This window comes from Prionailurus viverrinus, chromosome B1, assembly GCF_022837055.1.
Source record: "Prionailurus viverrinus isolate Anna chromosome B1, UM_Priviv_1.0, whole genome shotgun sequence".
In the NCBI taxonomy this organism is placed as follows: domain Eukaryota; kingdom Metazoa; phylum Chordata; class Mammalia; order Carnivora; family Felidae; genus Prionailurus; species Prionailurus viverrinus.
The window spans coordinates 79,468,030-79,492,299 of NC_062564.1; the positions used below are offsets into that span (position 1 = coordinate 79,468,030).

At 46.4% G+C, this 24,270-nt stretch overlaps 2 protein-coding genes across 2 annotated transcripts in view; one reads left to right on the forward strand and one right to left on the reverse strand.

The window, feature by feature from the left end:
• The window catches only part of NR3C2 (nuclear receptor subfamily 3 group C member 2), a 348,656-nt gene extending 345,772 nt beyond the window's left edge, over positions 1–2,884 (forward strand). Inside the window, exon 9 of the mRNA XM_047857017.1 lies at positions 169–2,884. Coding sequence (XP_047712973.1) covers positions 169–324 — 156 coding nt within the window. The 3' untranslated portion in view covers positions 325–2,884. The remainder of the gene's footprint in view (positions 1–168) is intronic.
• Positions 2,885–8,611: 5,727 nt separating this feature from the next.
• The window catches only part of ARHGAP10 (Rho GTPase activating protein 10), a 330,784-nt gene continuing 315,125 nt past the window's right edge, over positions 8,612–24,270 (reverse strand). The window contains exons 21-23 of the mRNA XM_047855976.1: positions 19,908–20,060; positions 18,650–18,741; positions 8,612–9,348 (exon numbers count right to left, since the gene is read on the reverse strand). Coding sequence (XP_047711932.1) covers positions 9,260–9,348; positions 18,650–18,741; positions 19,908–20,060 — 334 coding nt within the window. The 3' untranslated portion in view covers positions 8,612–9,259. The remainder of the gene's footprint in view (positions 9,349–18,649; positions 18,742–19,907; positions 20,061–24,270) is intronic.

Genomic DNA, 24,270 nt, shown 5'->3' on the forward strand with positions numbered 1-24,270 from the left:
ACCCCATCCTCCCCCAAAACAGATGCCTTAGCCAAATTAGGCAGCTTCACGGCCACGGTTTCCTGGTCAGATATCTCCAAGTCTCTTGAGCTTACAGCAGGGTTAGGACACAGAGGGGTGTGGGGAGGAGATGAGGCCTCACTGTCCTGTTCCCCGTCTGTGTTGCAGCTGGTCAATGACTTGCTGGAATTCTGCTTCTACACCTTCCGAGAGTCCCAGGCCCTGAAGGTCGAGTTCCCCGCGATGCTGGTGGAGATCATCAGCGACCAGCTGCCCAAGGTGGAGTCCGGGAACGCCAAGCCCCTTTACTTTCACAGGAAGTGACGGAAGACGTCTTACCAGGAGAGCTTTGCCTTAAGTTTCCCCATGTTATTCTACACCCACGAAGGACCCAAGGAATCATAGTTTTGACATGTGATGGTTGATTCATACTTGTTCAGCAGTTTCTCAAGTTGAAAATCACGTCAAGGGTTCGGAGCCGGGAAAGCAGTTTGACACGGATTTGGCAAGACCTGAGCGGTCTGAAGGATTCTTCCCTGTCCAATCCCCAGCGCTTAGAAACATGTTCCTGTTCCTCTGGATGAAAAGCCATATCTAGTCAATAACTCTCTGATTTTGATATTTTAACAGATGGAAGTTTTAACTATGCCATGTAGTTTCCGGTATCGCTTGTTTTAAAAGGGTTCAAGGACTAACGAACTTTTTAGAGCTTACCCTTGGTTGCACATAAAACGTATAGTCAATATGGGGCATTAATATTCTTTTGTTATTTAAAAAAACACACAAAAAAAGAAAAAATATATACAGATTCCTGTTGTGTAATAACAGAGCACGTGGGGTGAAGAGTGGCCCCCTTGGTGGCGGGGGGGCTTATTCGTCCGCGTTCCTCTGCATCACTGGTATACACACCCTTTAGCGTCCATTTATTTAATTAGAATGGATAAGATGTTAAATGCCTTGGTTTCAATTTCTAGTATCTATTGTGTTGGCTTTACAAATAATTTTTTGCAGTCTTTTGCTGTGCTGTACATTACTGTATGTATCAATTGTGAAGGACCTGAAATAAGGTATAAGGAACTTTTGTAAATGAGACACATACAAAAAAAAACAAAAAACAAAACAAAAAAAAAAAAACAAAAAAAACTTTAATGGTTGATAGGATGAAGGGGAAAGTATTTTTGAAAGAATTCTATTTTGCTGGAGACTATTTAAGTACTATCTTTGTCTAAACAAGGTAAAAATTTTTTTTGTAAAGTGAAATGTTCTGCATGCATAATGAACCGTTTACAGTGTATTTAAGAAAGGGAAAGCTGTGCCTTTTTTAGCTTCATATCTAATTTACCATTTTACAGTCTCTGTTGTAAATAACCACACTTAAACCTCTTTGGTTGTCTCTAAGCCTTTCTACCTTTTCTGTACTTTTGTTTTGTCTCTGGTCTCCCGCTTGGGGTGTTCTTGGGACTTGAGCACGGTTTCTGGCTTCTGCTCCATCCTGCTTCCGTCCGGGAGCGACAGGCTGTGGTGCCCGCAGCTCCTCCAAGGGGTCACCTGACAACACACGTGCGAGAGGGTGTCCGGGAGTGCCGCAGCTTTAGGAGAGTTGCCTCTTTTCCTTTCTTCCTCACGAAGCAGAATCAGAATCGGCTCCAGGAGAGTGAGACCGGAAATGCCATGGCCCAGAGAGCTGAGTCTCATCCCATTGTAGAAAATTGGATTTTCTCCTTTGGGAAAGAAATTCCATGCACTCTCTACATCGGCGGAGGTGACACGTTCACTTCTGGTCTTGGAAAGGGGTTTTGCACTCCCGGAACTGGTCATGGGAACACATAGGCCATTGCAGGACGCACTGGGAGGATGCATTTTGGCACGGTTCGGTCAGAGTGGCGTGGAGACCGCACGACAATTAGAGGGTTTTTAGATTTTTAAAAGGTAGGTTTTAAAAATAAATTTTATACATAAACAGTTTTGGAAAAAAAATACAGATCATATAAGCAAGACAGTGGCACTAAAATTTTTAATTCATTAATCTGTTTGGCACTGATGCAATTTATCGCTTTTCTCTTGCCCCAGATCACAAACCTATATATCTTTGGGGAAACTTAACAATATGATTGCACTAAATAAACTACTTTGAACAGAGGCCAAATTAGTCTTTTAAAAGTGACGATAATCATCAGGTACTCAGTGAAATCACATTATTTTCCAGAACCTAAAAGCTGTAGCTGGAGAAGCCAGGAGAAGGCAGCATTGGGATCACCACTTTTCTCCAGGGTTCACCATGCAGGCAACATTACCTTGTCTTTCAGAAGACACCTGCCTTATGCAAGGGGAAGCCTGTGAAAGCTGCATTCAGAGGGAGGACTTTTTCTTACATAATTTGCAATTTCAGTAATTTAATTTATAGGCAGATCTTTAAATATAGTCAACTTACATGCACAGCAATATGAAAGCCACACTCGGAAGGTGATAAGTACTCAGCATGCAGACTGGGAGTTTCTAGAAAAGAAATGGCTTACAAGAGCAGCTTTTAGCTCAAGACTTATGTTTTATGAAATTGGAATTTCACTGTAACCAGGTTTGGGATGGAGACAGTCTGCATCAGCTTTTTGTATTAACAAAGTTACTGGCTCTTTATGTGTCTCCAGGTAACTTTGCTTGATTAAACAGCAAAGCCATATTCTAAATTCACTGTTGAATGCCTGTCCCAGTCCAAATTGTGTGTCTGCTCTTATTTTTGTACCATATTGCTCTTAAAAATCTTGGTTTGGTACAATTCATATTTCACCAAAACTTCTTCATATAATTAAAAAACACTAAATTAGTTTAAAATGAAGCAATTTATATCTTTATGCAAAAACATATGTCTGTCTTTGCAAAGGACTGTAAGCAGATTACAATAAATCCTTTACTTTAATCACCTGTTGTTTTGGAAACATTTCATTTGAATGTCCGTAGGAACACATGGATTTTTGTGTCCCTCTGATAACTTGCACTTCTGCCTACATCCAAGATAGAGTAACATTTCTGCCCCCCGTGTTAAAGCCCCCCCCCCCCCCCCATTAGCCACACGTCCATTATACTCTTTTGGGACTAATTAGATGCTTATTTCTCAGTGCTAATATTTGGGGTCACTAAAACAACCTGTAACAGTTTGATAACAATAACTGCTACTAAACACTCTGTGTACATTGCCTCCTTTATCTTCACAGCCATAGGAAAGCTCGATCATTCATTTTTCAGACTTTGAGACCTGAGTAGACCAGATGCCCCACCTGACTCCAGAGTTCTTCCTCCATGCAGTTCTGCTTTGCTCCTTCCCATTAGATCCTCCTGGGCCAAGAGACTTGGCTCCCCACTGGCCATGTTTCTCACACTCCTTACAGGCTGCTCCCCTTAATTTCACGCACATAATATGGACCACAGAAGAGCAGCAAACAATTATCAGCTCATCTTAAAATTATAAAACATATTTCCCACCAGATAATTTCATTTTTAACATGTCATTTAACTGGTAGATGAAACTATTTGCTTCCAGAAAGAGAAGACTAGTTGAGCATTAAACAAATTCAACTTTGTTCTAACATGATAGATTTCTGGAACACAACATGGCCATTAAACACAGAACGGGAGAGAAACAGTTTTCGAGTTGTAAGCACAAATTTGTTTCTAAAACATCTGTACATCCAGTTAATTTTATATCTTAAAGCTAACAGAATTTGACCTACTAGGGAGCAAGGCTTTTCACCAAGAGCCCCTAACTTTAAATAACGACCACCCCAGCATGCTCCCTTTTAATTAGAGTGGGTGTCCTTTCTGAATGGAGCGGACTCATTCTTGGGACAAGTGTCACTCTATTTCTGAGATTTTCTAAAAGTGTTCTCAGACCCAAAGAATCCAGCTGCACATTTAGGAATCCTTAGCTGAGAACGAAGACTCTTCCCCTGAGACAGCCAGCCACTGCACACCAGAGCAGTGAAGATTATGCGCAGTGATGCATCTATAATTAGGGGTTTGTTTGCTTCTGTGTGTTGAATGCCCCTCAATCAAATAGAAAACATTGTCCCTCTATGTTAAAGTCAGCTCTAACATACTTTTTATAAACTGTGAGTGTACACAGACTAAAATGACTTGATTACAAGTCTCCCTGGCACTTTAATTTCAAGCCCTCCAATTGTCAGTGCAGCAGTTTTCTTGGAAGTAACACTGTGGCTTTCCCAACACTGGATAAGAGAAGATTAGAATATGATCTTAACGGTCAGCATGGACCAAGACTATATCCAAAGCAAAGCAAACCACGGAGCAGAGTAGCAGGTGGGTAGCTGCAAACCACCCCAAAACGTAGCGGGGTTTGAATCAACCACCGTTTGTTATTTCTAGTGAGTTTACAAATCAGCTGGGAGGGTTCTGCCGACCTGGACCAGGCTCGGCGGAATCTGGCCTCATGGGGCATCTGCAGTTAAGCAGCAGTCCGACTGGTCTGGGATAGTTCTGCTCCACGTGGCCTCTCATCCTCCAGCGGACCAGCCTAGGTGAATTTTCATGGTAAAGGCAAGGCTCTACTAAGGAAGGAGGGGGAAGGTATAACACTTTTCAAGCCTCCGATTGCATCAAGTTTGCTCCTATGCCATTGGCCAAAACAGGTTACAAGGTCAAGTCTAGAGTCACCGTGGAGGGCTCCACAAAAAGGGACATGGATTCAAAGAGGGGTGAAATTGGGATCATTAAATCAATCTACACTGGCAATTACCCTGATACTTTTTCATAGAATTTACATTGCCAGGATAGCAGTTTCCAAGTTATCCATGGTCACAGCTACAGAAAGGGTCACAGCTACTACGGAGCCGTGTTGGAGCGTGTTTCTCCTGCAGTGTTTCCTCGCTGCTGAAATCCTCCATGGAAGAAGAAATTTAGACACCAGCACATGACACTGAGCTGTCTAAATCAATATTGTGCATTTACTGTCCAAGTTCAAAGTGCAGGTCTCTTGCTGGACAAAAAGCATAAGTCTGCTTTCCAATCAAGTTGATCTTTTCTGATAGGAAAGAGTTCTCGGAGATATTCCTCCAACCAGTAGATTGAGAAACTTTTTGTTTGCAGACATGAGCTTTAGGAGACTATGCCAGGTTACCCGAGGAGGGTGGCAATAAATTACTGCCCCGGCCAGTCAAGGAAAAAGAGTGCTGACAGGCACAGTCAAGGAAGACATTTGCAGAGCTTGGAGCAGGAAAGCCGTTTGAGGACATGCTCCTGGAATGACATCTTTGGATAGGAGGAAGGAAGGAAAGTTACGTGGCTCAGGAAGATTAAAAAAAGGCATGGAAAATATCTGGCTGAGAAAGGAATCATCAAGACCAGCATTGAGAGACTGGAGGGGAGAACAGTCAGAAGGTGAGAAGGGGGCCAGAACCGAGGTGAATAGGGAACAAAGACAAGGGCAATATTACAGAGGCAAAGTATGCCCTTGGGAAGGAGAGGAAAGGGCAGACCATGTAGAGAGAAAGCCGAGGAATGGCCTTTGGAAAAGTACCTGGGCGAAAGCAGTGAGTGGCCAGGAGACAAGAAGGGGGACAGAGACTATTCCCACCACCAGGGTACCCTGCTGTCTGCCTTCTCCCATCTCCATTTACCAAATTCTTTCCCGCTAGGCACCCTTCAGGCACTTATCTTTTGTCACAACATCTCAATGAGGTTGGTGCTGTTCTCTATTGCACAGAAGGGGACTGAAGCATAAAGAGGCAAGTTCACTTGGCCAAGGTCACCAAAATATAAAATAGTAAAAAAAAAAAAAAAAAAAAAAAAGGATTCAAAATTGGTTGTTTGTAACTCAAAGCTCATACTGTTTTTAGCCACTGTCTTAGGTCCCTGGAACTGCTGTAACAAGGTGCCACAAACCATCGGCTGCAAGTCCAGGAGCGAGGTGTTGGCAGGGCTGGTTCCTTCTGAGGGCCATGAGGGAGGGATCTGTTCCAGACTTCTCTTGCTTGGCTTGTGGACGATGGTCTTCTCCCTGTGTGTCTTTTCACATTGTCTTCCCTATATGTGTGTCTGTCTCAGTGTCCAAATTTCCCTTTTATAAGGACACCAGTCATATTGGACTAGGGCCCCACCCTACTAACCTCATCTTAACTAATTACACCTGCAACCATCCTACTTCCAAATGAGGTCACGTTCTGAGGTGCTAGGGGTTAGGATCTCAACATACGCATTTTGGAGGGGAGTGCAAATCAACCCCAAACAGACATTGTCCCTTATTGGCCCCCAGAGGCAAGATGGCACAGCAGAAAGAACATGTAGTCAGCTGACTGAACCTGAGCAAGGCTCTTTGTCCTTGAGAGCCTCCATCTTCCCATCCATAAAACGGGATAAATTCTCCTGGCTCATTCGATCACTGTATGGCAAGAATGAGTTAACCATCCTTCACTGGCAGAGTCCACTGCTTTCCCTGCCCATACCTGCAAGTGCAGGTACACTTTGCTACATAAAGGAAGGGGGAAAACCAGTACAAGGTCTTTAGCTCTGATCTCACATGGCATCTTCTTATATGGTCTGCAGAACAGGCCCTGGGCGATGAAATCGATGCAAGCCCCACAGCCAGCCCCATGGCAAGCAGAAACGCAGCACCTGAGTGTCTGTTTTCGTCCCCAATCCCCTTGGTGATTGTCAGTGAATACAAGCTGGAGACCCGTTCTGAGCGGCTGCTGGATGAGGTGGGCTGAGGAGCCAGAGCCTTGCGGACGCTCAGGGGATTGGCCACATCCATGCAGCAGAAACGGAGAAACAAATACACCCTATTTCTCTTCTGGGGAAACGAAGATGATCTGCCAACGTAAGAGCACACCTCCTGATCCCGTTACTAGGCATACCCTGGGCCAGACCCAGAGGGAAGCTCCCTACCTGAAGACCTTGGCAAGCCTGGCCACACCGGTCCTGTTTGCAGAGGAAAGCACCCCAGGTCCCCTCTGGCGTTCCTCCCTCGACAGCCACAGGAGGGGACTGCAGGGCTTGGTGCTGTCGGAGCCCTTGGATCCAGCATGTTCTGAGGCTTCGTGACCACCACAATGGCATCCTACAGAACACAGATGGCCCTGACAACAGAGGTGCAAGTGACGGTCATGGTGGGAACAATACAAGGAATAGCAGCTCCCATTCACTGAACACGTACTACATACCGGGCATCCTACTTGCATTAGATCATTTCAACCCAAACCTCTGGGCATCATTTTCTTTTTAGGAGGAAGAATCACAGAGTCAGTTTGATCTACCCAAAAATCACACAGGCAGTCACACCTTGTAGCAGTTTCCTTGATCAAGCGTGTGGTGGTAAACACACTTTGGGAGTTGGTAGTCTGACGGATAACTGTGGGTGGGGGTGCACCTCACCGTGAAAGATGGAAATCTTCTCCAAGCAAGCAAATAAATCAAGTCCTGGTGCAGTGGGTCTTATTGTCAATGCCCTACAGGGATATACCAATTAGGAAAACTGCCAGGAAATCACTCCCAGTGCTATACTGAGCCCACTCCAACTGCCCATACGTTTGCATTTTCCCGCAGAGGCCTTTTGTAAAGTGGGACACGTCAGTAACTCCTTCTCATAAGCCAAGTTTCCCTTCCGCATCCCTTAGCAGTGGGCATGCACAGGAAGTGATAACTCAGAAAACAGGACACCGGGGCTGGCCACTGTCGGGCGGCCCTGGGCTCCTCGGCAGTCCCAGGACTTTCCCAATGGACAGTTCAGTACTGTAAATTACACTGCACTGAGACTGTCTTGATGTAAAACATGGATACTTTTCAACAGGCCCATTCCCCTGTACACCCGTCACCCCAAACTGAACACCCTACATGGTCCGTGTAGGTGAATTCAGACCTGGGAGCCAGCAAGCCTTGTATCAATTCATCTGGGGACGATGCGGACACATCTTTCTTGTGACAAATTATTAGGAGTAAAAGTTTGACAGGCTGAGGAACCTCCCGTGGGGAAGAGAGACATGCCACGCCCCCACAGCAGGCTCTGTGGTGGGGCTGGCTTCAGAATGATGAGGCTCCTAAAAATGAGTCCCACACTCCACAGGACTCCAGAACAGAGGACACAGAGGAATTCGGCTGAATCTGTGCCTGGAAAGAATGAGGAAGCATCACAGTGTGGCCCACCCACAGGTGGGGCACCATAACGTGTAGGGTCGTGGCTGAGGCCTGACAGCCACCCTGCAGCCGGGCTTCAGGCAGATGGAGAGACTAGTGCTGAGGCCTGGAAGAGGGAACACAGGGCAGGGTGGGGACAGACTTGCACGGTGAAGCTAGTCAGCGGGGGGCCGGGGGTGGGGTGGGGTGGGGTGCAGCCTCAGCCCCACTCCTGATCGGGAGTCACATGGGCCATGGGGGAAAGGCCTGTTCCGGTGGCTGGAGGAGCCCCTCCAGGATTTCACACGTCAGGGAAGTCTGTTGCCCTCAGGAACACGCCCTGCTATGAATAAGCAAGGCTCCTTGTTAATAAATTCTACCTGCGTGTGCCAACGTCAGAGGAAAATGAGTTTCTATCCACTGGATGCCAAATCATAAAATGTTGCAGAGGGAATGAATTCCACCATCTCTTCCCCACATTATGACACAAATCAAATAGTAAATTACATTTTATTTCATTTACAGAGACCTTGGGGCAAAAAGGTGGTGTTTGGGAAACAGCACACAGGTGAGAAGCACCAAGGAGAAGCCTGTTATAAATACGCCAGTGTGCTCTAAGTAGAGTGAATGTGGGTCCCAGCGGTGGCCATCTAGGAAGGAGCGTCTTTCTGCTGCCCTGTGGGTTTGGACCAATTCCCCGCCTGCCAGCGGCAAGCCCCCTCCACACCACATCAACCAAAGCCAAGAGCGCAGCCTGCAAACAACCACGAGTAAGTGCAGTTCCCTTTTACATCTCAGCAGCACGTGTGCAGAGAAGTGCCTGGTGGGATGATCACCAACAGGGGAGGCTGGGCAGACAGAAGACTGGATAATTAAAAATCACAGTCCAAAGTCCCCAGGCTTGACAAATGAAAAGTCCATTCTGCGAATCCTGCTACTCTTCTCCCACTCCACAGATCTACGCGGTTCTGTGCGGTGCGCCCGCTCCCCCCACCGCTGGCGGGATGTCTCCCTCCCCTCCCCTCAGGTGCCAATCCATGGTCTGAAGTTCCCGTGTCCAGGGGGCTGTGGGTCCCGCCCTGGAGGAAGAAGGCAGGTTCCCAGGAGCCAAAGGTCCATGTGGGGCCTCGCAGGCCGGACACTACAGCAGCTTGACATAATTCTGTGGAATCAGCCCCCTCTTGCCATTCAGAGTCCCTTCTAGCCAGCCAGGTTCCCTCGAGGTTTGCACTGAAAAGGAAGAGAAATTGCTCTTTACCAAAATGTCCCCAAGTACTTGCTCCCTGTGGAATTCACTGTACTGCTGGGTGTCTTAAAAGATCAACCAGAAGAGAATGGGGCCCATGTCTGGGATGTCTGGTTACAAATCTGCACAAGGGCTATTTATAGGACCTGCCCCTTGGGCACTACAGACCTCATGCAGCCCCTCGCGGCAGCCTCCTAACTGGTCCCCGAGCTTCCAGCCTGCCTGGCTCATTCTGATCCGCTATGCATAAAGGAGCTCAGCGAACTCTCTAGAACACAGAGCTGATCATGTCCCCCCGCTTAAAGTCCACTGTGTCCAGGAACAAACCCAAGCTTCTACTGGTCTGATGCACAGACACCCAGCCCACCCGAATCTCCAGTCTCCCCTCACTCTCCCCACCAGTGCCATGCCTTCCACCTGAAATGCCTTTCTCCCACCTCTTCACCAGGTGATTCTTCCTCTTCAGAGACCTTGAAATGCCCCTCCTCTGGGGAGACTCCCTCGACCATTCCAAGCACTCATCAGGCCTCACAGCGTCATCTGGGCACTTGTGTGTCTGCCACACTGGATGGGGTGCTCCTGAGGGCAGGGCCTAGGCCTAACATACCCTGGGCACGGTGCCTAGCAAACTGCAGGTATCCATAAATATCCATGACGGATACAGTAGAAAATAACCACAGGCTGGACAGCAAAGGGCATCACCAGGGTTTAGAAGTAAAATACAGACGCATCTAATAACCCCCGAGTGTGGGCAAGCCGCCACTCAGGCCTTGACCACAGCTGGCCGTGTGCGGAGAGGCGAGGGGAGGTGTGGCCTAGGCCAGCACACCAGCCCAGGAGCTGGCTGAGCAATGCAGCTGTGATGGCGATCCATAAGAAGAACTACTGGGCATCAGAAGCCGGCATACACAGACATGTACACAACACACAAAAGCTTCATCAAACAACACCTCCCTCACTATGTGCAATGCACTCTCTTTATTCTATTATTCTGAAATGCTGACTGCAACTCAGGAAATGCAGTTCATAAGCCACTAACGTGTGGCAGCCCACAGTATGACCTCCGCATAGCTGTTCATTCAGCTCTGACGCTCTCCTCCCGGCCTATATATGCCTGGACAACGCCTCCTCACCCTTCAGATATCAGCTTGGGTGTCCGTCCCTCTGAGATCACTCGTAGTGCTCCAGACTAGGTCAGAGTACCCAGTTATACACCATACATGTTCTGTGTGTGTTTGTGTGTGTGTGTGTGTGTGTGTGTGTGTGTCAGAGAGACAGAGGGAGGGAGGGGAAGGGAGGGAGAGGGAGATGGACTATCTCCCTTCTAGTCTAGGTTCTAACATGAGACAGGGACACCGCACCCCGAGCACCATGCCCAGCACGTGAGGATTTGTTTGAAGGATGAACAGCGAAGGAACTAGGTACGTGCTCTCCAGGCAGCCTGGCAGCAAGTCCCCCTTTGCCTCTTTGCTCCCTCACTGATTTCCGGCCTGACGCTGTGCCTCAGAGCAGCATTTTTAAAGGCTCCCACTTATTCCAGACCACCCAAGCTGGCAATACTACCAGAGCAGCCACCAGCAGGGGAGGGGACTGGATGCCGTGGGAAAGACCCCCAGGGGTTGTGCAACATGGGGACCTCAATGGAAAGGGGCCCCAGCCTCAGGACAGACAGGACCTGGCTGACAGGTGCTAACCAGGTACACCTGGGGAACTACTGAACCCTCAGGGCCCCGCTCAGCCTCCTCACCTACAAGATGGGGTTACAGCACTTGGCCTGTAGGACTACTACAAGGAGGCCGTCAAATAGTTTATGGAAGAACACCTTGGATGTGCTCATCGTTTCTTCTCTGATACACACACACCAACGCCCACTCTCACACGGAGTAGGTATTAACAGACACGGGCTGAACAGAAGAGAAAGAAAAGAAATTTCCCATAAAGCTAGGGGTGAAGGAGGCCCGCACACAGGAAACCAGGCTAAGTCGGGAATCCTGTACCCATCCTACCACTAGACCAGGGGGTTCATCCATACATCTGCTTCCTCTGCAGCTCTTAATTCCCCAAGGTGTAGGAAAGAAATGTCACCAACTTAGGGGACTGAGAGGACCTCTTACAGTATCCAAGAGCTTGGAAGTGGCAAGGGCTGACAGGAGGGCAGGAACGGGTGGAGGAGTGCAGAGCACCCATAGCTGGGCCTCCCCAGGCACAGGAAAGTGCCTCGGAGGTTTCAGATGAGGCCGGTGAGGGTCTCACCACGCTCCTGGGAGCGTCAAATCCCAAAATGCCCATCCTAGACTCCTTGCTGTACTTCACTGGTCAAACCATTTCCTCCAATGGCAATGTGATAGTTTCACGTGTCAACCTGGCTAGGCCATGAGACTCACACGTTATTCTAGATGTTTAAATGTAATGAACAGGGAAACCAACAGACTTTGAGTAAAGCAGATTAACTTGCATAATATGGGTGGGCCTCATTCAAGAAGTTGAAGGCCTTAACAGAACAAAGCCTGACATCCCTCAAAGAAGAGGGAACCCTGCCCTTGGACACAGACAGCAACTACTCCCTGGGTCTCCAGCCTGCTGGCCTACCCTGCAGATTTTGCATCTCCACAACTGCATGAGCCAATACCTATCAAAAGCGATTCACTCATTCACAAACACACTCACATCCTATGTGTTCTGTTTCTCTGGAGAACCCTAATACAGGTGGTTTTGGAAATAAGAATCTCATTTTGGGAAGATTTTGACTCCTAGAGGCAGTGAATCTAAGAGAAATGAGATGCTGGCTAGAACTCTGGCTCCCTAATGACTGGGAGACCCTGGATGATTTACCTCCATCTCTCATGACCTCCATGCTCCTCGTTTCTAAAAGACAAGAAGCGATCTGAAGTTGCTGCTGAGATTAAAATGAGACACTTTACATGAGATGTGATGCCAGGCACACACCATGTCCATGCCCCTGTCCAATGCAGGCAAGTAAATGTGTGTGGGTCTCAGTTTTTGTCATGCCCCTGGTGCCCGTCCCTGAGGGCTGTACACTCCCTGCCTGTCTCAGTCCAAGAGCTTGGCTCTCCTTCAACTGTGGAGCCCCTGTCAGCCTCATGCTGGGAGAAGGCCATGGGTACAGGGCGAGACAGGTGTTATGAGCTGCATGCTTGTGTCTGCCCAGGATTCGTGCATTGAAACCTTAACTGCCAGCAGGACGATATTAGGAGGTAGGGTCTTTGGGAGGGATATGTGTTAGCTGAGCTCATGAAGGTGGCATTCCATGATGGAAGTATTCTTGTAAGAAAAGACAGGAGAGGATCACTTCCTCTCCTTCCAACCTCCCTACCACTACTCCCCCCGCCCACACACACACACACACAAACCATGTGAGGAAACCAGGAAGAGAGCTCCCACCAGAACCCGACCATGCTGATGAGAATTCCCAGCCTCCAGAATGGTGGGACATACATTTCTGCTGCTTAAGCCACCCAGTCTGTGGTATTTGTTACAGAAGCCCCAACTAAGATGAAGGGTATGGGGCCAGGGACCCCAACTAGCATTGAAGAGTAGTAAATACCTTCCTCAAATGCTCCCAAAGCTACTAGGCATGGAAATGGAATGGGGGGAGTGAACTAAAGATAGTTCCACCAAATTCCCTGACGTTGGGCTGCCACCGGCCACAATTCCCTGTCGGGGCCAGGTCGGCAGCTCCAGCACTCAACCAAGAGGCCGTGGAGAGGTAGCTGCTCACTGAAGACCCCCAGGACACAGAGGGATACAGTATGGCAGTCACTCAGCAAGCAATGGAGAGCACTAACTATGTGCCCGGTGCCGTGGAAGGGCCTCGGCCACACCCTGTCCTGCCACATAGAGCTGTGTGGTCCTGGGCGAGTCACACACCCTTAAGAACCCAATCAGTACGTGATGACAATTATACCAATGCTCCCTAACGTGTGGTTTTTTTTAACTGTTGTAAAATATGTAGCACTTAAAATTTACTATTTTAATAATTTTGAAGCGTGCAATTCAGGGGAATTAAGAATATTTGCAATGTTATATAACCATCGCCACTATCCATATCCATTTCCAAAATTTTTACATCTCCCCAAACTGAAGTTCTGTATCCATTAAACACTAACTCCTCACTCCCCACCCTGAGCTCCTGGGAGCCTCTATTCTACTTTCTGTCTCTAGGAATTTGCCTATTATAGGGATTTCATATAAGTGGAATTCTGCACTATTTGTCCTTTTGTGACAAGCTTATTTCACTTAACATAATATCCTTAAGGTTCACCCATGCTGGGGCATGTATCAGATTTTCATTCCTCTTATGGATGAATATTCCATTATACATATATATGCCACATTCCGTTTACCCAATGAACACGTGGGTGTTTCCACCGTTTGGCTATTGTGAAAAGGCAGCTGTGAACATGGGTGTACAAATACCTGTTTGAGTCCCTGCTTTCACTTCTTCTCTGTATCTATCCAGAAGTGGAATGGCTGGATTCCATGGTAATTCTGTACTTAATTTTTTTCCATACTGCCTTCCAACAGCTACATGTAACATTTTACATTCCTACCAGCAATGCACAAGGGTTCCAATTTCTCCATATTGTCCCCGACACTTGTTACTTTCTGAGGTTTTTTTTTTTTAAAGATTTCTTAATGTTTACTTATTTTGGGAGAGAGTGTGCACTCAAGCAGGGGAGGGGCAGTGGGAAAGAGAGAGAGAGAGAGAGAGACAGAGAGAGACCAAGACAGAGAGAGAGACAGAGAGAGACAGAGAGAGACAGAGAGAGACAGAGAGAGAGAGAGAGAGAGAGAGAGAGAGAGACACCCAAGCAGGTTCCACGCTGTCAGCACAGAGCCTGATGTGGGGTTCGAACTCAAGAACTGTGAGATCATGACCTGAGCTAAAATCAAGAGTCAGACGCTTCACCGACTGAGCCACTCAGGTGCCCCCAGAGGGTTAGTTTTTTTGTTTGTGACTTTAGATGTTTTTTTGATTAACAGCCATCCTAATGGATATGAGGTGAAATTTCACTGTGGTTTTTCCATGTCTTCGTGAATTACCACCCCATAACAACAGGGGCGCTAGAGCTAGAGACAAGAATAATTTGTAAGAAGCTTTCTCCAGAAGAGAATATGGTGGGATTTTTTTTAGCATTATAAAAACAAGATGTAAGACAAATATTCAAGTCACTGAAGCATCATCATAATATAGTGAATACCCAGAACCCAGGTGATGTGTGACTGATACAGAGGCCTCGTCCTAGGCTTGTCCCTATGCCATCCCCTCACCAAAGCCCCTTCCTACCCTGAGGTGATCAGGAGCTTGAATGTTCTATTTCTCATTCTCTTACCCTGGCTCTGGTTAAAACACAATTTCATCACATCTGTTCATATCTCTGAATAATAGACTATTTATTTTGCTTATTTCCAAGCTTAGCCAGAACCACATTATCTACTCTTCTGGCACTCCCTTTTTTTACTTAATATGTAAAGATTCCTCAAGGTTAGGAATAGATCTAGGAGTACAATTGTTGGGTTGTGGGTTCTGTACAGATTCAACCTGCCAAGATAATGCTAAATTGTTTTGCAAGGATTACTCTTTGTATATTTGAGACCTTTAAAAGGAATCACCAGAAGCTTCACAAGATCAACCTGGGCCACACCTGCTCTCCAAAGCATCGGATCAATCACGTATCCAAGTGTAAATGAACAAAGTCTAGGAAGCGCGTCTGAGAGATGGCCAGCTCCTGGAAATCCTCCCACCAGGGGCCCCTCCGGTCCTGCCCGGCAGCCTGTGGAGGGATGCCACTTCCCACTGACCTGGAGGGTCTACCAGCTGAAGGGCCGCCTACCTGAAAAGAGAGCAAGGCTAAAGTGTTTCTGGAGTTCCCAGGCCAAAAGAAAAGGGAAGGTCCATATGACAGTCACAGGAATCTACGCTGCTCTGAGACTTTGCAAACACTGCCTTCCCTGGGGGATACGGGAGGCATTTCCCCTGAACAATGGTTAAGCACTCATGTGTCTACCATACAGATCAATCTTTAGCCTAGAGTTTAAACCCATAACTTAAGTCCAGGTCCACACAGTAAGAGCAAAGAGCAAGGAACAGCTATCAAGCTACTTAATTACTACAGATCCCTTTCTCTTCCACACTCTGGTTTAGGGTTTCTTACTGTTGTATATATTACAAACCACATAACTACTGACAACGTGGCTCAGGGGCCATTTTGACCTGGATTTTGTCTTTACCGAAGGCCACTGAATGCCGTAAACCAATTTCCTTTGTTGCCCATATGAGGGACAAAAGGGGATTATTCTGCAAGAGCATTTAATGACAGCTGCAAGACTCCAGTGGACAAGTGGACACAGCAAAAGCGTCTTGGGCATTTTAGGGGCCTAAGTATTGCTGGTGTGCAGAAAGGGTATGTTCCCGGCCACATTCCTGTGGGCTGTGCTATAATGGTGGCCACCTGGAGCTCAGCCTTGTTCCACAGAAGCTGAGGCTGGATGAGTTGCCTATCTGTCCTATTTTGTGTCAGTCGTCAGTCATCAGAAGGGAAGACCCCAAACCAGTCAAGGAAGTGCTTCCTTAGACAGTTTCTGAGCAAGCACACAGTTTTAACTAATTATAAATTCTCTGCAAAGAGATCATGCACAGCGATGAAGGTGAAAACACATAAAAAAGAATAAGGGCCTTTGATTTTCTGTACCCTTTAAGAACCAGCCCTAAGACACAGCAAGTCTGATGGTGGAGGCTCTGAATGCATTCCACTGTGCTTATTTGTACCACTACCAGAAGGTCACAGGGAGGCACATGCAACACAAGCAGCTCACATAAAATAAGATGCTCACACGCTCGCGTAGGGAGACGGTGTCGACCCATCTGTGGAGCAGCTGGCCTTCAGGAAGAGACAGAGGAACAACTGAGACACCCTGGGTGCCCCAGCCAGTGGTCCAGACAGGGCTGGACACCAGGACTACAGAGCACTGAATGTGAGGGAGACAGGCCTTGGCTCAAAGAGGAGCCCGACCACGGCACACCGAGGTGTGCCAAGAGTGGCTCCCTGGTTGGCAACGTCCTCCACAGAGGTCTGTGCTGTTCTCAAAGCCCTACCTACCCATGGCCCCAAATGCTGTCCTACACCGCATCACTCTTGTAGACATCCTCGAAGATTCGGATGGAGAATCTGATACACAGAGAACTCAAAGAACTTGCCCCAAAGCACAGAGAAAGTAGAAAGGCCAATCTGCTCTCAGGCAAAATAACTGCAGAGTTGGCAATGCATAGATCTCTGCTAACTGTCCTCTTTCTAACAACAGTGAGATACTGGTATGTGTGTACACACATGTATACGTGTATATACATACGTGTGTGTGTGTGTGAGCACGCAGGAGGTGTCCCTGCACCCAGTGTGGTTCAGACTGCCCTAAGTCCTTGCCAGTGATGGGTTTAAGGTGGGCACATGACCTTGTTCTGGCTACTGAAACATCAGAGCAGGTAAATTAGGAAAGAAGTTCTAGAAAAGTTTCTTTGTTTCTTTCTTTCTTTCTTTCTTTCTTTCTTTCTTTCTTTCTTTCTTTCTTCTCTTTTTGAGGGCGGGGTGGGGGTAGAGAGAACAAGAGTGAGTGGGGGGTGGAGAGGGAGAGAGAATCTCAAGCAGGCTCCATGCTCAGTGTGGAACCCAATACAGGGCCCAATCCCAAACCCCTAGATCACGACTAATTGAAAGTTGGATGCTCAACTGAGCCACCTCCTTCTATTAGGGTCGATGACTGGGCTGTGGCAGCCATCTCATCCCCACTGGGGATGCTGGCCAGAGGCCCCTGCCCACAAACTGTGACCACAAGCGGTTCAGCAGAGATGGATCCACTGTGGTCTTGACGATATCTTTGAGAATGTGAATTAACCAACCCTTCCGGACTTATCATTATATGAACTAATCCATCTTAATGACAATTTAGCCATTTGTGTCAGTTTCCATTACTTGCAGCCAAAGGCATCCTAATAGATAATGCCTTCTACAAAGGTAAATATCTCTCAAATGATACAGTCTAAAGGATTTCAGAGGCTCCCAGTCAAATCTAATCACACGATGGACAAATTCACCATCATTTCTCAGATGAGTGGGTTTCAACACTACTGTCTCAGCATTCCCTCATGCCATATGGTATGCCAGTATGTGACAGGGCTAGAGTAGGTGGCTATTGTACCACGCCATCCTGGCAAAATCACAGGTATGTATGTTATGGTGATAGAGGAATGATCTTGCTTCAACTCCAAGAACAAAAGTTCTCCATAGAGTATAATTCTTTCATATGTAGGGTTTTGGTGGTGGTGTTTGTTTTCTGACACTATCTAGAGTCCCTGGCTCTCAAGAGTACATGTCCTTCATATATATGCCTCTACAGGAGGCAGTTAACTTCCTTTCTAAAAAACCACCACGAGCAAATGCTACATTACTGACAATATACCACTAGGCGTTGTATTCCTATATTCCATATATTCCACACATTCTGGCTAATCGACCATTGCATTCCAGGCATCTAAGACCCTCACTGTCTCCACAGAACTCTTTTGGGCAGTCCCACCCCCACGCATCACTGTTTCCACAGCAACCAATGAATTTCATGATGAGCAGGGCTGTTAAGGAAGATATCAAGAGACTGGGGGAAAAGAGATAAACAATGAACCATAGGAGAAATCTGTGAAATATTAAGCTGGGCACAGATCCTCCATGCATGTGTATGAATATTAAAGACTCGGATAAAATCCATACCCTTGTTTCAATATGCAGAGGCAATACCCAAATCTAGAGATTCATACACTATCCAAATGAAAAAAATCATGTAAAGCCTAAAATGTTAAGAGAAACTATAAACCAAATTTTTCGACAAGAGTATACTTTTCTGTAACTCAGACTTGGCGAACCTGAAGCACTTAGGAGGCTTGGCAGGGGACTCTGGGAGAAGCAAACAAAGGATGCAAATCGGAAGTATCGAACTCCCAGTGGCACTAGCTTCTTTACATCAGGAAAAAGATGTCCTGAACGAAGATGCGCAAGAGTTAAAAGGGTTGGAGAATAAACAAGATGAAACCAGAAGTTGAACTCCATAGCCCCCCGCCGGAGTTCCGTTCCTGGCAGCCAAAGGGGCCAGCTCTCTCCTGTCCAAAGTGTCAAGGGATAGATGTGTGCTCCTGACAAACCCACAACCCGTGGCTGGTTACAGACATTCTGGGGAGGACAGAATACATGCTACTACCAAGCTCCCGCTAACACTCACCATCCTCAAAAATTGCTCCTATTTCAAAAGATAACTCTGAGCTGTGTTCTGCTTCACACGGATATACTGCTCGAGCCTTCCGGTTGACAACGCTGAAAAGGGAACGTGCAAGACACAAATTAAAATATGAGAAATCGGGAGGGGGAACCTCACCTTACCCCAACCCTCCCTTCCCAAATCTCATTTATATAGCACCAGTGGGACAACTCCTTCCAAAAAAGAAAAAGAAAAAAAAAATAGCAGGGAAGTGAACAGGAGGCGGAACTCCAGCACTTGATTTTCAAGTAAATGATGGGTTTCAAATTCAAATCTTTCTTCGGGGAGCTTCTCTGAGAAGCTTTCGATGAACCTCTTCACCTAGTTGTCCTCTCTGCCTGGTGGATGCCCTTCCCTCTCGTTCAGCATTGTCAGAGCCACAGGGTGTGTTTATTCCTAAGCCCTTAGTTTACCTATTAGGGGAGGCACTACTATCTTGAGACAGAAGGCCAGGCGGTGAAGGGCAGAGGCACACACACACCAAGTGACTTCAGCAGTGCGCTGCCGACATCAATCTGGCAAGACTGACGACAGTCTGCTTCCCACGTCACTCTGGAGGGAGCTTGTCGGTCTGAGTTGGGTCTCCCCTGTTTGACCCCCTCCCTTCTGCCTGAAAAAGGCATTTCAGGCTCAGCTTCTCACCACTCATCAAAACACCCTCTGTGCCCTTCTGGGGAAAGAGCACACAGGTGAGGATGGAAAACATGCTGTTAGCCAGATGCAAACTGCAGCAAAGGAAGCGTCCCACCTCACTGGAGTGGGGGGGAGCCGCTGATGATAAAAACTTCAGCCTACCCCCCAGGAAGAAGAGCTTGCTGGGCCAGCACCTCTGGCTTCTGCACAACTGGCCCATTAAACGGCCACATTAATTCCTGTTCCCAATGCCCAGTTTACTTTCCTTTAAAAAACAGCGTGTGTTTTATATTCATGGATGAGAAATTCTTCCAAAATAAGCAGTTTCATAAATGCACAACAGGCACCAAAAAGACAGAGTAGGACAGCAGGTTCGAGCAGCACTCACGTAGAGCCAATTTCTCCTAACAAGCTACTTGCTCTTGAACCAACACACAGTCAGAGACAAGGTTGCCAATGTTGTCCACGAGGTCCAGGAGGCTGGGAGAACCTGAGCAAGCCCCACGCGAGGAACCCAAGAACCTGCTCAGGTTGGTCAAGCCCTTTCTGCGTGCTGCCTGTCTTCTACATCATTTTCCAAACCCCATACCTTTCAGGCGGCTTGTCCACTATGGTGGTGGGAAGAGAAACGGGGGAAGGCGGTGGCTTAGGTGAAGGCGGTGTAATCGCTGGGCTGCAGCTTGGGGTGGTCGGGGACTGCGTGTTAAGCCACTGGACCATGGGTGATCGCGTCTGGCAGGGGCTACAGGTGGAAGTTGGAAGAACAGGATTAATAGTAATAAAGGCAATAGAACACCAAATACATGAAACTGCATTCCTAATTGGCTAAGATGATAGCTTCCTCATCTCTCCTGATGGCCAGAAGAGACAGAGTTCTCATTGTATTCTTCCTGGTCTTGTAGCCCCAAAAGCCACAACCCAAAAGTAGAGATGCCTAGTCCTTCTCCAGGTTTGTGGAGATCGAGTCTTGCCCATCCTAGCACCAAATCAGTTCACTAATTAGGACACCAGAATCCAACTGCCAAGACTAGCTGCTTGGACTTCTGAGATATTCGTGTTTTCTGCTTTTAAGGAAAGTGTCAGAATCTACAGTCAAACTCATTACCTGTAGCTCCAAAAATTCAAGACATGGTCTATTAATGTTTAAAGCCTTTTCATCTGGTTGTGTACATGGAACAACTCAGAAAAAAACTGCAGCCAGGAATCAAGATTCCTCTAGAGCAGACCACAGACAGCATTTGAGACAGAAACCCATGAGCAGCAAAAATCTTTGATGACCTTAACGTTTCCATTTAACTCTCATTTGCAAATTAAAAAAAAAAAAAAAAAGCTAACGTATAAAGGTCAGTGAACAGACTCATGGAGGGGCCTAAATGTAAAAGAGAGTTCTATAAATATGGGTTGATTGGAATTAAATTATGTTTCAATTATCTCACACTGGAGGCTTGTGACTTAGTATATGAAGCTTACTTTAAAAGCACAGCGATGGAAGTTTCTCATTTCAATTACACTCTCAACACACATGTATTCAATGGCTGCTACACCCAAATGCTCTTCACCTCAAATTCACCCTCTTCAGCTAAAACCAGTTTCCATGAGCAGCTTCCTTATCCTTCCACATTCCTGAGCATTACCTATGGTTCTTTCTTCTGTAGCACAGCTAACATCGAGTTCTATCCATTTTTACTTCCAAGAGCTCCCACGCTATTCTCTTCTCTACCTCCTCCTCAGTGTCAGGAGACTCCCTTTCTCATCGCTTCATGCCTGTGTCACCTCTGTGGTCTCCTGACTAAGCCCCCAGTCTAATTCCTCCCACTTAGCTGGCTCGGCCAGCCACCCTCAGCCACCTGAGACCCAGTCTGCCCCATCCGCCTACCCAAGAACTAGTGTGCTCCCCAATGTACCCCCTCCATGTCTGCTCCCCCAATGGTCCCCCACCCTGTGCCTCAGGTCTCTACTCACCAATCAGGCTCCCCAACCCCTCTGCCAGCCCTGATCTGTCCCTTCCCTGGCTCAGCTCCAGACCTGCCTGCCCAAATGCTTCTCCTTTGGACTAAATTACAGATCTTCTCTGAAGGCCCATCCTTGTTCTGTGACTGTTTCAGATATTTCTCTTGCCTTTGGGTTATAATCAGGTCTTTAACTCTTTCGGTAGACCTTACAGATCCAGGCAGAGTGCTGGGCACATGAAGTCTTCCACGGACATCTTAACAACCAATTCAGACATTCTACAACTAAAACTGGATTTTATAAATCAAGTACATGAAATATTGCATTACTGACCTGATAGGTATTTAGTATGCTAGAAGGTTTCCTACCCTTTGCCCAGAAAAGGGGACAGGGGCTCACATTTAAAAAACATTATTTTTCGAACAATTTATTTACAATCCCCCTATCCAGCCAATTCATTTGGAAGTCATAAAACCTATTTCATACCAAGCAAAGAAACCTATAAATCTCAAATGATCTGTACTACCAGCAGCAAAAAAATCACTCAATTCTTTATCAGAAAATGAACCTTAAATGGTGTCTTACTAATCAAAAGGGAGAGGATGAGGGAAGGCCTGACAGAGAATTTAAGACCACACTTAGCCAAACAATTCCCATTTCATCTCCCAGCAATTATTCAAGGTGCTTCTGGGGTGGTGGTGGTGGAAGATGAGATGTTTTACCACACCCCCATCAACTCGTTCAGGTCATAAATAGCCTAGTGATTAAATGATGGCCATCCATCTGCTGAGAGGGAGGACAGCTACAGGATGAAGATAAAGTAACAATGTGACTATATTTACAAGGCTCTTAAAAAATAAAGATCATAAATTTTATAGCTATTATCTACTTAATCTTTACATATTATTTTTTTTTTTAACATGGCTTTGTTTTTTTGGTAAAGGAAAAACACTCCTTTTGGAAAGTGAAAGAACCGTTGGAACGGCAGGTGCAGAAAGTTTGGGCCTATCCCTTTGCTCAGCTTTCTCTATCCTGTCCCAAAACAGAGACTCAGAATCAGCAATCCTGGCTCAGGGTCAAGTTCTCAACATTAACCGTTTTGTTTCTTTGTTTTCTGTGACCCTTTTGTTGTCCTTCAACGTATAGATGTGCTATGTGATCCAGCACTCAACAGGCCACCAAGATAACCATTCAGACTTCCCATTCAGACTTACATTTCTGTATTCAATTTCCTGGGTTTTCCCCACAATAGCTCAGAAGCCTGACCCAGTTACTTCTCCTCTGGATTTCAGAATCCCACATGGCACAAACTTTGCGAGGTGGAATATTCCTAGCAGGCAGCAAAACCCAAGTCTGGAAACAATCTCTATGGAGAGGAGGCATAAGAAGTTACCTGGAGAATGGGAAGTCCTATGAAATAAGAGACCTATGTAGTAAAACAAAGTTTGGAAAACAAACAGAGTAGATGCTTGGCTGGATACAAGAAACTTTTCACAGGCTTCTTCCGCTAAGAAGGAGTGAGGATAAGGCATAAAGTGATTAAATAAATATAGTCCTAAAATGAGTTCTCACTTCAGCCAACACAGGTCAGATAACAGTATGTTTCATAGGTGTCTCCCAAAAGCACACTGTCCGTATCTTTTTGAAAGCAAGAAATGATCAGCATAAGCTGCTTTACCTAAATCACCTCCTACTTTTCAGAATTTGGTGTGGGGTTTTTTTGTTTGTTTGTTTGGGGTTTTTTTGTTTTTGTAATGGGGATCAAAAACTTTTCTTTAACTACAGTTGACCCTTGAAAATGTGATGGTTAGGGGTACCGACCCCCATGCCGTCCAAAATCCACATATAACTCTTGATTCTCCAAAAACTTAACCCTCATTAGTTGCCTACTGTTGACCTTTGGAAACCTTACCAATAACAGTTAATTCACACATTTTGTGTGTTACATGTATTATATGCTGTATCCTTACAATAAAGTAAGCTAGAGGAAAGATGTTTTTAAGAAAATTGTAATGAAGAGAAAAGACAGTTACACCACTGTACTCTATTGAGAAAAATCCACACCTAAGTGGACCCAGACAGTTCAAACACACCTGTTCAAGGGTCAGCTGTATTTAATGGTTAAAATATACTGCTTGTATTTTCCCAAAAAGCAATGAAGGAAAATATTAGCTTTTAAATAAAATTTCTGATATTCTCTTCCTCTTCTTTATACATTTGACAGAAACACTGGGCATTTTGGAAATGGCAGCCCCCACGCCCCCTCGCCTAGACAAAGGACTCCGTTTTCCTTAGCCTGAGCCCTAGAAGAGAATTAAGCCCTAGGGCATCATCTATATCAGTCACATCTCTCCTATATATTTAGAATAGTTCCAGCTACCTATGTGGTAGGAGACAATTCTTGATGGGTTTCTCGTGTTCTGCACTTCTTACGACTGTTCTGCACTTTTGCCTTTGTCCTAGACTATCTTTACAAGGATGTCTATTGGGCAAACAGCCTGGGAAGACAGAGACTGGGTCTCCTCCTAGAGAAAAAGGCAGGCTTTAATAACTACCATGAAAGATCTGGGTTTCCTAAGCTCTGGGTTCCTCTTGGTTTTTTTGTTTTGTTTTTGTTTTTGTTTTTGTTTGTTTTCGTTTTGAGAGAAAGAGAGCGAGCGAGCACGAATGCATGGGGAAGGGGCAGGGGAAGAGAGAGAATCCCAAGTAGGCTCCACACTCAGCACAGAGTGCCACACAGGGCTCAATCTCAGTACCCTAAGATCGTGACCTGCGGCAAAATGAAGAGGCAGACACTTAACCAACTGACCCCCGTCCTCTCTTAGAACACTCTATGCAGGTATCCTCCACCCGTGGGGCACCACCCTTTGTTAACGGAGGGTCAAAGAGCTGATACTGTGAGCATTGCTACTGCTGTAATTAGTAGTCTTTTCACCACGAGTCCCGTGTCTTCTGCCAAAATCCATGAAATCATAGCAGACAAATTTGGTAGCTTGTAAGCA